Source organism: Mus musculus, chromosome 1, assembly GCF_000001635.26.
Source record: "Mus musculus strain C57BL/6J chromosome 1, GRCm38.p6 C57BL/6J".
NCBI lineage: Eukaryota > Metazoa > Chordata > Mammalia > Rodentia > Muridae > Mus > Mus musculus.
The window spans coordinates 189330366-189345913 of record NC_000067.6 but is presented as its reverse complement, the minus strand read 5'-3'; the positions used below and the strand labels follow the sequence as shown (position 1 = coordinate 189345913).

Genomic DNA, 15548 nt, shown 5'->3' with positions numbered 1-15548 from the left:
GCACAGAGGCATGGAGACACGAAGGCATGGAGGCATGGAGCTACGGAGCAATGGTGTACAGAAATACACAGGGGTACCAATCTCCTAGTGTACAGAGGTTTGTAACAAATTAGAGAAAGCAAAGAAAGGAAGGAGGGAAAGAAACTGAGTGAAAGGAAGGATAGTCTGGGGTCATTTCATCCTGGCAGCAAAATGGCATATAAGGAAACATGATTTCAAGTTGGAGAATTTGCCCCATTCCCTATATGAGTTGGGTGTCCTTGCTCAGAATTTTTTTTGGGGGGGGGGAGAGGAGAATGCTAATATTATCATTGTCAGCCCTCCTTGAACCTGGCCGCCTCCCTAGTCCTGGGTATTATAGGACCGTTGTCAGCTCTCCCAGAGCCCACAGGATAGTCTGTGACAAAGATGACACCAGGAAGAACAAGTGGTAAGATGCTGGACTAGGACTCTCCAGAAATCTCACCCAGCATGGAAGTTTTTGGCGAATGCTTGTCTGTAATGACAGGACTGCTGTGAAGACATTTTATCTGTGGAGTTAGCTCAAGATTACTCTAGACACGTAGGTGGGCGTCACCCACACGGGAGCCAGAGAGACTTCCTGGAGTCAATGAAATTGTACCTCAAGCTTCCAGTGGGCTGTAACTGCTCTGGGATTCCAGAGGGATTTGCAAGATTTAGGAGTTGTATGAGCCAAACCCCTAAAATCAATCCCCTGGGCAAGTACTTTTGCACACAGGAAGATTCTGTACACAGAATTCTACTGAAGTAATCCTTTAGTCCTATAAAGTAGGTGTGTGTGTGTGTGTGCATGTGCGTGTGCATGTGTGTGTGTTGGGAGAATCTGGCTGTTGGGCCCAGACAGGCCTGCAGTGAAATGAGCCAATGAGATGAAGCAACAGCATGACCTATGACCTAGAAGCTCTGGGAGGGTCTAAGTCTGGGAGTGAGATCAGACTCATATATTTTTAAATGACTTAAGTTACTTTTGAGACTAGGAGTCAAGAAAAACGTGCTTAAATTGGAGCAAGATGGATGCTTTATTTCATCAGACAGAACAGGTGCTGGGACTATTCTAGAGTCAGAAATAGAACAACAAGTACAAAAAAAAACCATCATTGATGTTGGAGAGTCTTGTAAACGACCTAAGAGGTTCACATTACAGCCAAGGCTGTGTCTGTGGCGTCCTTCAGATCCCTGGGAAAACACTGACTGTGTGCAAGGTGCTGGGGGCAGAAGGTGGAGGTCAGCTGGGAGTTCCTGCTGGCAAAGCTGGAGAGGGAGGGCCGGCAGTTTTAAAGTTCTTCCATGTTGAGTGAAGGCACCATCCAATCTCCTGCCCTTTCTAGGCCACTTCTGTTCCAAATCAGTTCTTGTCGCCAAGAGTGCAGCCAAGGTGTCTGGATAGAGTCGCCCAAGCTGGGGTTCTCCAAGTGCTGGGGAGGGGCTGGCCAACGAGTTCAGCCTGAGGGCTGGTGTCTTCCAGCCCCACAAAATCTGCCCACGCCCACAGCATTCAGCATCCTTAGCATCAGCCTTGGGATGGGATGGCAGGTTGTTCCAGAGAATGTAGTCTGTTTCCCTCCATCCTCCCCTGACTCAGTCATACAGTTCCTTTCGGATTCAGGAACTCCAGGCCCAAATCAAGCAGCCCTGAGAGTGCTGTGACTATTGCTTAACCCTTCCCCAGTGTAGCCTGGAACAGCTGGCACCATACTCTTGCAGTCCCCACTCTGAGGCTCACAAGGCAGCGGGATGGTATCTCTGTGCCACCCTGGTGGAGGGGCGCTAGCGAGGAAGATACTCACCTGTAGAGATCTGGGGTCTCTCTTGACACCCGGACTGGATTCGGGAAGGCATGGAAGACGCATGCATGACAGCTAGAGCAAGAGGTGGCAGGAGGACGCTGGGTGATGGGTGCAGGTGAGGCTCGAGCGGGAGGCAGGCCGAGGGCGCTGCGGGGAGGACGCATTGGCAGCTGGGGCGACGCGGACGCGCATAGGGCTGGGAGGGGTGTGCGGGGAGGCGAGCCCGGGCGGGGACACCGCAGGAGCAGGAGGAGGGAGTTCGGAAAGGAGGGAAGAGCGGCGAGGCGAGGGGAGAGTGGTGCTACGGGCCAGGCGGGCCACCCCGGGCCACACCCCCACCTTGCGGGCGCCCGGCGGGGCTCGAGCCAGGCGGGGCGCCTCACAAAGACATGCGGAGAGGGGCTGCACAGGGCCGCGGCACAAAGACACCCGGGTGCTCGGCCGCACGGGCTGCAGTGATCACCCCCTCGCTGAGCCCCGGGGCAGAGCCCAGCCGCCGGCCGAGCGCACGGAGCCAAGGGCCGAGCGCACCCAGGGCCCGCGCGGGACCCCAGGCGGCCACGCAATCGGGGTGACCCATCGCGCGCGGGGGCGTCGTCGTCCGATCCCAACTTGGCCTCGGCCTCGCCCTCTGCCCAGCCTGCCACCGCTGGTGTCCTCTCCTTCCGGCGATTTCGTTTCTTCTCACGCTCCCCCCTCTATACCCCTCCCGCCTCCAGCCCCGCTCTCCCCACCTTGTAAAACAAAGCCGGGGAAAATGCCTACCCGTGCAGCTCGGAGCGCGCAGCCCGTCTTGGAATAAGGAGTGAGTACAATGGCGTGTTGGTAAAAACAAAAAAGAAAAAAAAAAGAAAGAAAGAAAAAGAAAAGAGGAAAGAAAGAAAGAAAGAAAGAAGGAAAGAAGGAAAGAAAGAGAAAAGAAAAGAAAACAGAGAGAGAGAGAGAAAGAAAAGAAAAAAGCACCAAGTCTGTGTTAAAACAAACAAACAAACAAACATTTTGAATGCTGCATGCCTCATGCTTGCCAGCGCCTCGCGGGAGAGACCCGGCTATACTGCAGGAGGTGAGACCCTGGGCATCCATCCTGGCCCGCGCACGCTCTCCCGGGAGGGCAACGCAGGTCCCCTAGCTTCTCATCTTCCTCTCCATTCTGTGGGTTGGATGTGATTCGGGCTTGGTGACCTCAACCCCAGCACGCATACATTCCTGGCTCCGTCTTGCGCTTTTCCGCTGGTGCCTGGGGTTTTTGCGTTTGCCTCCCTCGGGTGTTGGTTTGGCGCAGCTTAAGACAGTTTCCAGAGAGGAGGGTCAGCCCTAGAGAGTAGCCCTCAAGCAGGTTGCACGGTGGCCCTGATCACACTTGTTGCCCATTGCATGGGGGACACGCAGTAGTGCTGGGGCAAACAATTAAAAGCTTGTTTCTGCTGCTGTTTTGGGGGTACTGGTGGCTGGCGGGCGGGAGAACCGATTATGGATGAGGACCAGAGACCAGGAGCTTAAAGAGGAGGACCATGGGGGAGGGGAGCGATAGTGATGGTGTGAAGGGTGTGTGGAAAGACCTGCCTCGCCTCTCACCGAACAGTAGAGGCTGGGAATCCAGTATCTAGATTAGATAGGGTTCAGGAAAGGCGCGCGCGCGGGGTGGGGGGGGGGGTGTTTTGTTTTTAAAATATTTATTCTGTATGCCACCAGATTCTATCCATTAAGTCTGCCAATTGTGCATTATCTGTTTCTGCTAATTAAATATAAGGACATAGCTTAAAAGAATTAAACTCCTTCAAGAAATTTATCAGCCCAACACACACACATACTTTGGTCACACACTGTGGTCATACATATACACACACACACTATGGTCTCTCACACACAGAAAGAGAATGGGGAGGGAGGGAGGAGGGAGGGAGGGAGGGAGGGAGGGAGGGAGGGAGGGAGAGAGAGAGAGAGAGAGAAAATAAAAGAATAAAATACATTACCATATCTGCCCTCTCTCCCCCCACCAAGTGCATCATGACAGTATCTTGGAGGAATTTCAGGCTGGGCTGGGTAACATTGGTGGTGGTTTCTAATTCTCTCTATGAAAAAGCTTTCTGAAAATCAGTACCTCTGGGGAGTGGGGGACCTTTGCTTAGAGAGGTGCTGTGGGGCTTCTTTGCTGTGATGGTTTGTTTTTGGGGGGTCTTTTGGTGTTTTGGGGGGCTCAATTTTATTTTATTTTAGTCAGAATCTGAGTCCTCATGAGGCTACAGGTGATGGTGATTTTTAACTGCTGTAAGCACTTCTAACAGCTCTTAAAAATCCAAACAGCCAACATCTGGCTGAGTGCTTATTTCAAGTGTCCTTGCCCTTGTCAATACAGCAAAAGTGCCTTGTTCTCTGTGGCTGTAATCAGAACAGGTGAATTGGCAGAAAGGGAGTCAGTCACGCTGGTAGGTGGTGGGCTGAGCCTCACTTAGGAAGTTGCTGCTGCAGCTGACCCTGGAGTCTCTATGCAGAGCACTGCTGCTGGGCTAGGTGGGGGCTGATTCCTCACGCCTGCTCTGATTTCATCATCTCTAAGTGAGGACTTCCCTCGATCTTGGCTGCTTGAGGAGGTCCCTTCATCTGCCTCCTTTGGACAACTCTCGTCCTGTAGCTCATCAACTAGCTGTTTGGAAAAGTGTCTTTCTGATGGGGAACTGGAGAACCTTAGGAACTCACACTGGCAGCACACAGTGCTAGGCAAGAGGGCAGGCTAGACAGCTGTGTGCAAATTCATGCTCTTTATGAGTGTCTTACCCTTGAGTAATTTCTGGAGCTGCAGGGTGCAGTTCCATGGGGATGTGTAATATGCTTATGGAAAAGCAAATTTTAGATTATGTTTTTATGAAACCTATATTACACACATGGTGGTAATTTGGCGTATTTTTTTTTATATGTAAGTGATGGGCTTTAAATGGATGACTCCTCTAGGTGTTTATCCCCAAGTTCCAACCATCCTGTATAACCCATGATTGTTTGCTGTTGCCTCTCCGATCAAATATTTTGTGATGACTGGCTTATCTCCCCCCTCCACAAGTGGCCATCGAATAGCTTTTGTATTTTCTAAAATGAAAGCCATTAATGATGATTTTGAAGAGCTGGGATAAATAATAGATGGGCTTAGAGTCACCTCACAGTATCTGGGAGCTCTAATGGAGCAATTAGCCTTATGCAGAGCATGGAAGGTCTACTAAGATGTAAGCCAGCCCACCGGCTTGCTTTCTTCTTGCTTTTGCTGGTGAAGTGGGGGGCTTTGCTGTGTCTTGGCTGTGGTGACTCAAGAGTTAGCAGTTCCTTTTGTGTTTCAAGCATATTAGAGATGGCAGAACCGTGTTTCATAATGTGCCCACTTTGGAAGATGGGTGCCAGGTATGAATAGAGTGGTTTGTTCCCACCAGGAAATATGCAGGATATCTTGAGCTGCAGCGACTGCAATCCCTTCTCTGTTAAGAAATTTGAAAACCCAATAAGTAGCAAACATTTTTTACTCTGGTTGTTTACCGTGGAAAGGTCTGATGTACAGAAGCAAGCCATGAGCTGTTCTCAGGAGCAAAGATCTGTACCATCATCAGCCCTTGGGATCTCAGGGCATCTTCATCAACACATATCATGGGCAGAAACAAATCTAGAAATTAATGAGCAGCCCCTCGGGCCTTCTTTTATTTGTTTAGTTTTTGACTTCTTGGTCTCTGTTTTTTTCCATCCACCTGACACTCCAGTGGCAGCAGAGAACAGAAGCCCTGCCCCCTTTCTAGAGCATATATATACACTCACTCTCACACACACACACACACACACACACACACACACACACGCGCGCGCGCGGGTATGGTTCTGCAAGTGACCAGAGAAAGCTGCTGGGTGAAGTTCTTCAGCTCCCACTAGGAAAATCTCCAAGTTCAGCCAGCCCTGGTTGACCCCTCCTTAAAGAAGCAGCTAGCCCCTTGCCTCCAGACTCCTCCGGCCTAACCCAAATTCTCTGTCATTGTCAGTGGCGGCCCCTGACTTGCTGGATCCCAAGTCTGCTGCTCAGAACTCCAAACCGAGGCTCTCATTCTCCTCAAAACCCACCGTGCTTGCTTCCCGGGTGGAGAGTGACTCGGCCATTAATGTTATGAAATGGAAGACAGTCTCCACGATTTTCCTGGTGGTCGTCCTCTACCTGATCATCGGAGCCACGGTGTTCAAGGCATTGGAGCAGCCTCAGGAGATTTCCCAGAGGACCACCATTGTGATCCAGAAGCAGACCTTCATAGCCCAGCATGCCTGCGTCAACTCCACCGAGCTGGACGAACTCATCCAGGTAATGGCCCCAGTGAAATGGGCTCCGTTTGTCCTTAAGGGCAAGAGCAGACTAGGGCACCAGGGTGGACCTCCTTTGCAGAGGTCTTCATCTCCTCCATCGCCTCCCTCCTACCATGCCCCCTCCCATTTCTTTCCCATCTCCCCCTTCCTGGTCTTTTAGACTTCTTTGCTCTTCTTCTTTTCCTTGTCTTAGAACTGACGGGGGCTTACGCTGCTGTAGGCGCTAATGATGGGGAGGCCGTTGCCCATGGAGAAGTAGAGTGCATTGGTCTGAGAAAGCAGCAGGGCCTCTTATCAGAGGCCATGCCCATCGCTACTGCCGCTTAGGAAGACAGAGTTGTAGAGTGACACTCGTGGAATGAACCACCTACATTGTGAACAAATTGTCACCCAATTCCTCCTTAGAGGTTAGCTTCATTGAGTGGTTCTTTCTTCTTTGAATCCAACTAAGATCAGCTTGCTACTCTACAGAAAAACCAAGCTTTTGAAGAGAAAGCACACCCCCAGTTTTAATTTTAAAATAGGTGAACACCACCCTTATGGTAGAAGAGGTTTTAAGTATTAACCCCAAATGATTTAGATCTGAGTTAGCCTTCTTCAATGTGGCCATATTTTGGTTGTAGGTTTCCTTGGCATAAAACAGGAGTCTTAGGTGACAAGAAAAACCTTTAAATTCTCCTACAAGGGGATTTGTTGGTTGTTGAAAAAAAAAAAATTCTTCATGTGTAGACATTCCCTTTCCTAGACAGCTTCCTTTTTCTTTCTTGGTTTAATTCAAATTGGATTGAAAATGATCTGCAAGACATCTGAATATTCTTTTTCCTGCTTTGTGTTTGGGTTTTTTTTAATCATTTGAATGAGTTGGGATAATAGATTTAGAGATTTATTATTGTATTTAATCACTTGTTTTGTAAGACCTTTACTCTAGTTTCATCTTGTGATGACTACCCCTCTTATTCCCAGTCACACACATAACTGACAGCTGGTATTATCCGTTCCCCACCCCCACTGGGGTCTTGTCACCTTTAGGCATTTCTGTGTCTCACTCGTTTAACTTAAACTTTGTTCATTTTTTTTTTTTTTTGATTCAGTTTAAACCTGACACAGTCTTAAATTTTGAAAATGTTCTGCGTACACTCACACACCGAGTCCTCTGTTGCTTTTAGATAATGGCGTCATGTTGTCTACCAACAGCCAAACGGCCAGCCCGGCTGACCCTCCCTTGTAAGCACATTTCCATTTCATTCTTCCCTTGTACCACATAAGACCCCCCTCCCCCCCATGAGATACTGCACGTCTTGAAAGCTTATCACTTACTTTCGTCTTAGAAGCACAGCTTCTTGCCCTCTCCGTGGATACAGCTTGGGGTGATGCTCAAAGCCCCAGCTATGGGTTCAGATAGGGTGTGAGTCAGCACTTTACAAAGTCTTTACGAATAAACAATTTTTCCCTATAAATCCTAAAGGATCTCTCTGCCAGGAGACTTCCTATCCAGCAGGTGGGATGGGAGGTAATGCTAGCCCACCTAGGGTAGTGAGGGGCAGGAAAAGCACTGGGTTCCCTCAGCATCCTTTGATTGAGTTGTAGCTGCAGATTGTTGTAACTGCACCCTTGTCGCTGGTGTGAAGTGTGACTGGTCTTAGGCAGGGAAAAGAGAAGACTTGGACAGGATGCTGGAGGAAGCTCAGTGTGAACTTGAGAATGATCTCACTGTTGGACTCTGTGTAGAACTCTCAAAATAACTTGAAGGTCACGGCCAATAGGGGCAGAGTCTAGTGCTGAATACAGATTATTTTTTATATACATTGTTTTTGGAATAGACAGAGCTCAAAATATGGCCTACTTTGCCCCACCCCGTCCGCTCTGCATGCGCCATACATTTTAGCCTTATTGATAAGCAGAGGTGATTGAGTGTCTCTGCTCTGTAAACATAATTTTACATTCGATCTCAGTGTAGAAGTTGTCTATTATTTATCCTGCCCTTATCTTTATAACTCAATTGTTTCAGTACATGTTCTCCTTTGAATATATATTTGGCCCAAGAATCTAATGTTCAGACGTCAAGGATCAAGAACAGCAAAAGGCAAATGAACCCACAGTCATTTTTGAGAGTAGCGTTCCATTCCTACATCTTTAGTGTCTGGTGTCTCCCTTACTTTTAACCCCCCCCCCCCATTTCTTTAACTCTAAAAGCCCCACAAGTGGGTCTACTGGACAGTCCTGTCACAGCATTAGGACTTGGGAAATCAGACAGAGTAAGTCCGGGCGATTCCCCTGATGACATCATCAGGGTGAGGTTCCAGCCTACAGAATCTGATCTGGCATCAGAACCAGGAGGCTTCGCTCTCTAGGGAGCTTTACCTTCTTACAGTGTGGGAGGCAGAAAGAGCGAGAGTGGGTGGTGGCTCCATCCTGCTGTTTGTGAGAAGGAGGCGGTCAGATAGTAGGATAGCGTCAGGTATAATAAAACTGTCCTGGAACCCTGATCATTATGATTACTGGTCACCTGGTTCCAAGCTGTGTTTATGAGGGTATGAGGGAGGCCGAGGAACCACAAGGCAGGTGAGGGCCTCTAACGCCTCTGTGTTAGATATATGTGTGATTTCCATTAATTCTATAATGATGTGTTCAGTCAAGCACCCCAACCTTCCAACAAGGTCGGCAGAGGTGAGACAGACACAGAGCGCAATGACAAAGACTTGTTCTGGGCCAGGATTTGAGAACATGGCAGGTATCTGCATCCATGGCACTTCAGTTAATGTGGTGTCCCTACAGAGACACACAGGAAAAGTCATGAACTTTAGACTCATCAATACCGTCCACAGACAGAATTCAACATGCATTATCTCACACAATTCTCCTGCGTAATCTAGTCATCTAGAAATAACTTCTGTAGAAACCGAAGGAGGAGAGTAAGAGTGTTAATTGGTAGAGCTGTTAATTGAAGCCCAAGTAGGTAGACCCTTGAGCCTGTGCATTTACTTCCTGTATTTAATAATTTTCAAAAACCCCTCAATCAACATCTTCTAGGACGTGTTCTAATAATCTGTATATCATGGTGTGTAATAATAATAAATGTGAAATTATCACCTCCGTACACAGTGATGTATATTACATCTCTGTGTTTCTAACCATTTCAACATTCTTCCAAGGGAACAGAACTGTTGTCAGTGTCCTGTGAGAAGGCCATAGACCAGTTATTAGGCACAACTCACCTTCAGTCTAGCTATTCCCATGTTTGACTAATCAACTGGGGGATTTAAAATATGTGGCAAAGTCTATGACCTACCTATCAATAACAAAGATGTCATGTAAGGTGTTTGTCCTTTGGTTTCTAGTTGAAGCCCCACTCCCTTGAGCCAGGTAGAGAAGATGTCCTTTCCTGTTAGGAGTAGAGAGTCCCTCAAGTTTGCACAACAGTATCTGGGACCTCAGTCTATAGATTTGGTACCTTCATGGGGACAGTACTGAGTTATCTTTGCATAATTCCTTCCTCTCTGTGCAGTTCTTTCTTGGGTATTTATTGGTGATCTCCAGTGGGTTGGCTTCTCTGCTAGTATTTAGCCAAAGAAAATGATGGAAGAAAAACACAGCTTCTTTTAACGTACCCCCTCCTACACAGTCAAGCAGGGAGAATCCCTTTAAGTACAGTTACATTAGCAATGCTTGTGGACTGGAGTTAGGAGTGCTCAGTATTGGAATTCTAAGAAAGAAATTAATCTTTTAATGAAGGCTGGGGAGATATACAAGAAGTAAAGGGGGAGCTTGCTTGAGGGGCAAGAAAAGGCCATCAAAGCAGTAACAGGTAGCCATGCTTTTGAGGCACAGGGCCATACACAAGTTCTGCAGCATTGCCCATGCCCTATTCCTGAGGTGGCTGGTTCTAGACCTGTCCATCAGGGGTAGACAAGCCTATGCTGGGGGCTTAGTCATGTCTGAAAGAATACTAGAAGCTTCAGGGTCTAAACAAACTACCTAAGATACAACTAACACTGGACTTATTTTAAGCAAGCAAACACTATTTTATATTTGCTATATTAGTGTTACATTAACTGAATATCATTCATTTATTCACAAATGCTTTTCTGAATACCCACCCTGTAAGGTGAGTTCTGAAATACATGGAGCTTAGAGCATGAAGATTCTTGCCTTCTCTGAGCCTATATGGAGTGGGGCAGCTCATTCATAATGAGAAGTTCCAGGAGCCTGTGAAGCTGGAAGGGGGTGTTAGGCAATGTTGATGATAGAATGTAAGTAACGTCTCTAGGGATCTCTCATTGGTGTGGAGATGTTTTTGGATGAGGAGGTAACCCAGTGTCAGGTGTGGAGGAACACTTAGGCAGAGGGCTGAACACATGCAAAGGCCCTGGTTGAGATGAGCTTCCTAGAATGTGGGGAAACTGCCAGTGGGTAGAAGAACCCCGAGAAGGTAGTGACAGGCAGGCTATGAGGACTGCCCTAGTTCATTTCTGTTGCTGTAATAAATTATCCCAACAATAAGCCAATTAGTGGAGAAATGGCTTATTGTAGCTGTAATTCTGGGTTTCAGTCCATCACTGGGCAGAGGCCATAGCAGCAGAGACCGGAGCAGCTGGTCCCAGCACATCTGCAGCCAAGAGCAGAATGCGAGAAAGACAGTCATGCTCAGTGCTCAGCTGGCGTTCCCTGTCTTACGCAGTCCAGGTCTGTGTCTTCTACCTTCAAGCTGTGTCTTCTCACCTCAGTCACCATAGACAGCCTCCCATAGACATGCCCGTAGGCTAATCTGATCTTGATAATCTCTTATTGAGACTCTCTTTCTGGGTGATTCGCTGTTGTGTGAAGTTGACCATCAACACTACCTTTCACAGGTACCATACCATATCCAGTTGTAAATTAATGTGAAATCTGCTCTTCATCTTTGCTCTGGCTTGTGTTCCAACTTCCCACTCTGCCTCCTCTGCTTAAGCACTTCTGCACAGTCAGGGGCAGGATAACCGTGGTGGGAGAGGAGAGACCTTAAAATAAGGTCATCACGGTGGGAATCTGCAGATATGGTCAGATTCTGGGGAGATTTGGAAGGAGGGTGAGAAGAACCTTACAAGGACCAGTTAAGCCATACAGTGGAGAAGAGTCAGCCAAACCCTGGCTAAGGTTTTGTCCCATGGAATTGAAAGATGGTGGCTACATTTCATTCAACTGGGAAGTTCAGGGATGGGGCATGTTGTCCTGATGGTGTCAGACAGGTTCAGCTTTTGAAGCTTTCTGAGGCCCCACATTACGATGTTTACAGGACCAGTTTCTTGTAGGAAACAATGTAATACAGTGTAGCACTCAAATAAAAACAAAACCCCACATTGTGTTGAGGCTGGCTGCCAGATACTATCCTCCTATAAGGACTGATGTAGAACACTGGTGTGGTGAGCCCTGATCACTCATGTGCACGTGAACATGTTTGTCAGCCAGGGATCCTGCACACTGCTGCAAACATTTTCTTTCACAACACCAAACGGAGAGGCAGAGCTCTCTGGGAGTCTCAGTGACAGCCAAGATATGAAGGAGATGCAGGCCTCCCTGGAAGTTCTCACAGCATAGTTACTTGGCTGGTTACTTTAAATTGTCAACTTGACCCCACAGAGAATCACTTAGAAAGATTGTCTACATTGGGTTGGCCTGTGGGCATGTCTGTGGGTGACTATCTCAGTGGTCTTAACTGCTGTAGGAAGACCCAGCTTACCCTAGGTGGCCATATTCTCTAGGCAGGGAGTCCTGAGCTGTGTGAATAGATAAATTAAACTAGGCACTAGGCCTGTAGTAATTTTCCCCTTCAGTTCTTGACTGTGGATGTAACTAAATATTTCAACCCTCTTGCTACTGTGATTTCCCCATAATGAGGGACTATAACCTGGGATTAACTGTAAGTTGAATAAAAACATTTGTCCTCTAAGTTATTATTCATTATTTATTATTTTTATTTTACATATGAATGTTTTGCTTGCATGTATGTATGTATGTGCATTCTGTCTTTACAATGTCCATGGTGGCCAGAAGAAGGTGTCAGAGCCCACAACACTGGAGTTACAGAGGGTTGTAAGCTGCCATGTGGGTGCTGGGAACTGAACCTGGGTCCTCTGCAGAGTAGTAAATGTTCTTCACTGCTGAGCCATCTTCAGGCCTGCTTCCCATGTTGTTATGTCTGGTTGTTTTATCACAGCAACAGAGACAAGGCTAGACCACTATAAAGGACAGCTCTTGGAGAGCTTGTCATCTGAACAGAGGTCAGTAGTTCAGTGGAATATTGGCAAATGAGCCTGAGACGACCACAGGTCAGTGTGACCATGGTAAATTGGAGATGCTCATTAGAATGACCACATAATGAGCACTGTCAAGTAGGAGGTTGAAAACATGATTTGGAAGTATGGAGAAGAGGATGGTCTGAAGAAAGACTCTTGTAAGTCATCATAAAGAAAGGATTTAACCCCGAGATGTTAGATGAGATGTCCCAGAGAATGAGTGGAGGCTGGGATGAACAGATGCAGTGTGAGCCAAGAGTGCTCCAAGATCCATAGATTGCCAAGGCATGAGATCCATAAAGCCAGAGAATAAGTGCTTTGCAACAAGAGGTTGCAAGGATCTGTCTTTATTTTAGGCACTCTGTATCACTGTTGTGTCCCCAGACCTCTGGTCTAAGCAAGGGAGCCCTGGAGGTGTGTGAGTAGGGGAGCCACTTTGGTTTAACTCCTGACTGGGGATGGCTAGGGATGTGAAAAGCAGATGAAGAGCTAATTCAATGCAGCAGAAAATTTTGTTAATGAATGACACTCATAGTGGCTTTGTGACTATCAGCCCAGTGTGCATGAGTAACCTGGTATAGGAACTACTTGGATTCATTCTTACAGTACAGACATCTTTTTATTGCTTTACCTCTGGGCAAAATAACACACTGTTCTGAAAACTAAATGAATGTGTTCTCTTTCCTTACTGGTGGTTTTATTCAGTTGGTTTAACGTTTTGGACTAAAGGGTAAGTTTTAGTGACATAAAACATATTCTATAAGAGTATCTGCAACTCCTGTGAGTATATTCTGTTCATTGAGTTGACTTCTGGAAAAGCATATCCAAGCTCTGTCATGTGTAAGTCTTTCTGGGAGCAGAGAACCTAGGAGCTCAGGTGGGCTTGTGTGGTCGACCAGTTGCCTCCTGAGTGTCTGTGTTTCAGAGAGGCAATAGGACTGCTAAATGGGGCATGGAGTCCTAAAGGCCACCTCTAGTTCCCTCTTTCTTGGGGATCTGTTGTGTTCTCTGTTCTTAGTGGGAAATTGTTCTTGTATTCACTTCAAGTCCCTATTTTCATGCTGCCTCAACTTCTAGGATGAGAAGAATAAAGCATAAGTAATACTTTTACCGAGTATCAAAGAATTATTGAGATATTTCCATGTCTTTTTTACTAATAGTAGCTAAGTTTTTATTATCAAACATAGAAGTAGTTTGCCAGAAAATGATTTTACCTTACAGAATATAATATGATTGTTAGTTAGGTAATAATGTTGAGGAGTTAGAGCAATCTTGTATGAGTGTTAGACATAGATAAAACATCATGGAGATAGAAGTGGTTAAGAAAGACTGTCATAAAATAATAATCTGGGAAGTAATTTGATGGAATAGTTATTTTGGAACGAGAGAAATTCTTATGCATGTACATTGTAAAGTATGTTAAAATAGTTTTGATTGACCTTAAAGTTAGACACTTGGGAAGCTCTGCTAGACACTTTCAGTGAGGGGCTGCCCAGTCTGGACCTTTCATGATAATGATGATAAGGGATCTAGAATTTACAGTTGTGCCTTCTAGGTTTGGATTCTCTCATCTAATTACATACTATGTTATACTTCTCCTGGTCATATTTTTGTCAACTTGAAACAAGCTCAGGTCATCTGGAAAGAGGGAACTTCAACTGAGAAAATGCCTCCATTATACAGGCCTTTAAGCAAGTCTGTGGGACATTTTCTTAACTAGTGGCTGGTGTGGAGGGACAGCCCAGTGTGGCAATACCACCCCTGGGAAGATGACTTGCATAGTATAAAAAGGAAGACTGAGCAAGCCACTGAGAGTGAGCTAGTAAGCAGTGTTCCTCCATAGCTCAGCCTCAGTTCCTGACCCCAGTTCCTTCCTGAGTTCCTGCCCTCAATTCCCCTTCATGATAAACTGTAAACTGTAAGCTAAAGTAAACCCTTTCTTCTCTAAGTTGCTTTTGGTCATGGTATTTATTAAGCTCTGGGCACTACTTTAAGTACATCATTAGTAATTCTCTCATCTTAGTCATGTACATTGTAACTCTTACTTGTAAAATGGAGATGATGTACCTTCTATTTCTGAAAGACGCTAACTGGTCCCTGGCTCAGATCCTCTGTGGCCCGTCTCTGGAGCTGACCTCTCAGACAGTGATGCTGGAGTGTGGGCTGCCCCATGCCTGCTTGTGTTGTCCTCTGTCACTGAGGGTCACTTAGGAGTCACCTACAGAGACTAAGATTCAGAGAGCTCTGGAGGTCTGGGGCATCGTCTCAGTTTTGGTGAGGCTCTTCCTGGCTGCCTTGCACAGAAGCAGAGAGCAGTGATAGGCATGTAAGAGGGGGATGAAGGGAGGAGGGAGAGAGGAAAGAAGGATGAGGGAGGGAATGTGGGAAGGAGACTGAAATGTAGAAGAAAGCCAGGGAGAAGTAAGAATGGTTAGGTTTACTCTGGGTACTGCCAAAGAGGTCTTAGTGAACTCAGTCTCCCCCACAAGCAGTACCCTCAGCCCCAAGAGCTATCCACTGTTCCCCTACGATCTTAACAATTAAGACTTAGCCTCTCCTACAAGGACAGCTGAATGCAGAGAGATGGGAAACCAATCCCGAACCATCGTCACTCAACAACAGATATTTACCCCAAGATGGAATCTCTTCAGACATAGTTTCAAGTATATTCTCCATGGTTTGTCTACCAAACAGGAAGTTTCCCATCATTTTTTTTTCCATATCAGAGATGTAAACTGAGGCACAGAGTATTTAATGTTGGCCCCTCAGCCCTTTTCATCTGGAGATGTTGATAGGATGCGTTGGGCTTCCCTTCTAGAAACTCGGGTGCTTCTTCCCCCAGTAGGTACTGTTCATCTTTGTCTTCTCCAAGCCCTGAGTCTCTTACCTAATCCTGCAGAACGAAGGTTTGTGAGCTGTGCATTTAGGACATGGGCTTTTCATGTGAAGTCCCTGGGGTCTATTAACACAGAACACACTGTACAAGGCAGCTGGGCACTCCCTGATGACTCCGTAAAGAGCAGTATGATAGTGGGGTAATGCAGCAGGCCCACAGGTCTGAAGGCAACTGTAAACTCATGGACTAGGGCAAGGAGTAAGGCTACAGAAGAGCACAGGGTGTTCTCAGAAAGCTTGTGGTTAGGTC

General features: G+C 46.7%; 1 protein-coding gene and 1 long non-coding RNA gene across 9 annotated transcripts in view; one reads left to right on the top strand and one right to left on the bottom strand.

The window, feature by feature from the left end:
* Positions 1 to 15548, top strand: part of Kcnk2 (potassium channel, subfamily K, member 2) — a 194853-nt gene that overhangs the window by 56869 nt on the left and 122436 nt on the right. For 2 of the 8 annotated variants that reach the window (NM_001357119.1, NM_001159850.1), the window contains exons 1-2: positions 2561 to 2871; positions 5819 to 6129. In NM_001357119.1, the coding sequence (NP_001344048.1) occupies positions 5946 to 6129 (184 nt within the window). In that variant the 5' untranslated portion in view covers positions 2561 to 2871; positions 5819 to 5945. Of the gene's footprint in view, positions 1 to 1400; positions 2872 to 5818; positions 6130 to 15548 lie in introns of those variants that run through there. The other 6 variants (XM_006497121.4, NM_001281848.1, XM_006497122.4 and 3 more) reach the window with 5 other exon arrangements.
* On the bottom strand, positions 1022 to 2863 carry A430027H14Rik (RIKEN cDNA A430027H14 gene). Its single transcript, NR_165462.1, has 3 exons — positions 2574 to 2863; positions 1809 to 1955; positions 1022 to 1447 (listed from the first exon to the last, which is right to left on the bottom strand). It is a non-coding gene; the product is annotated as an RIKEN cDNA A430027H14 gene (long non-coding RNA).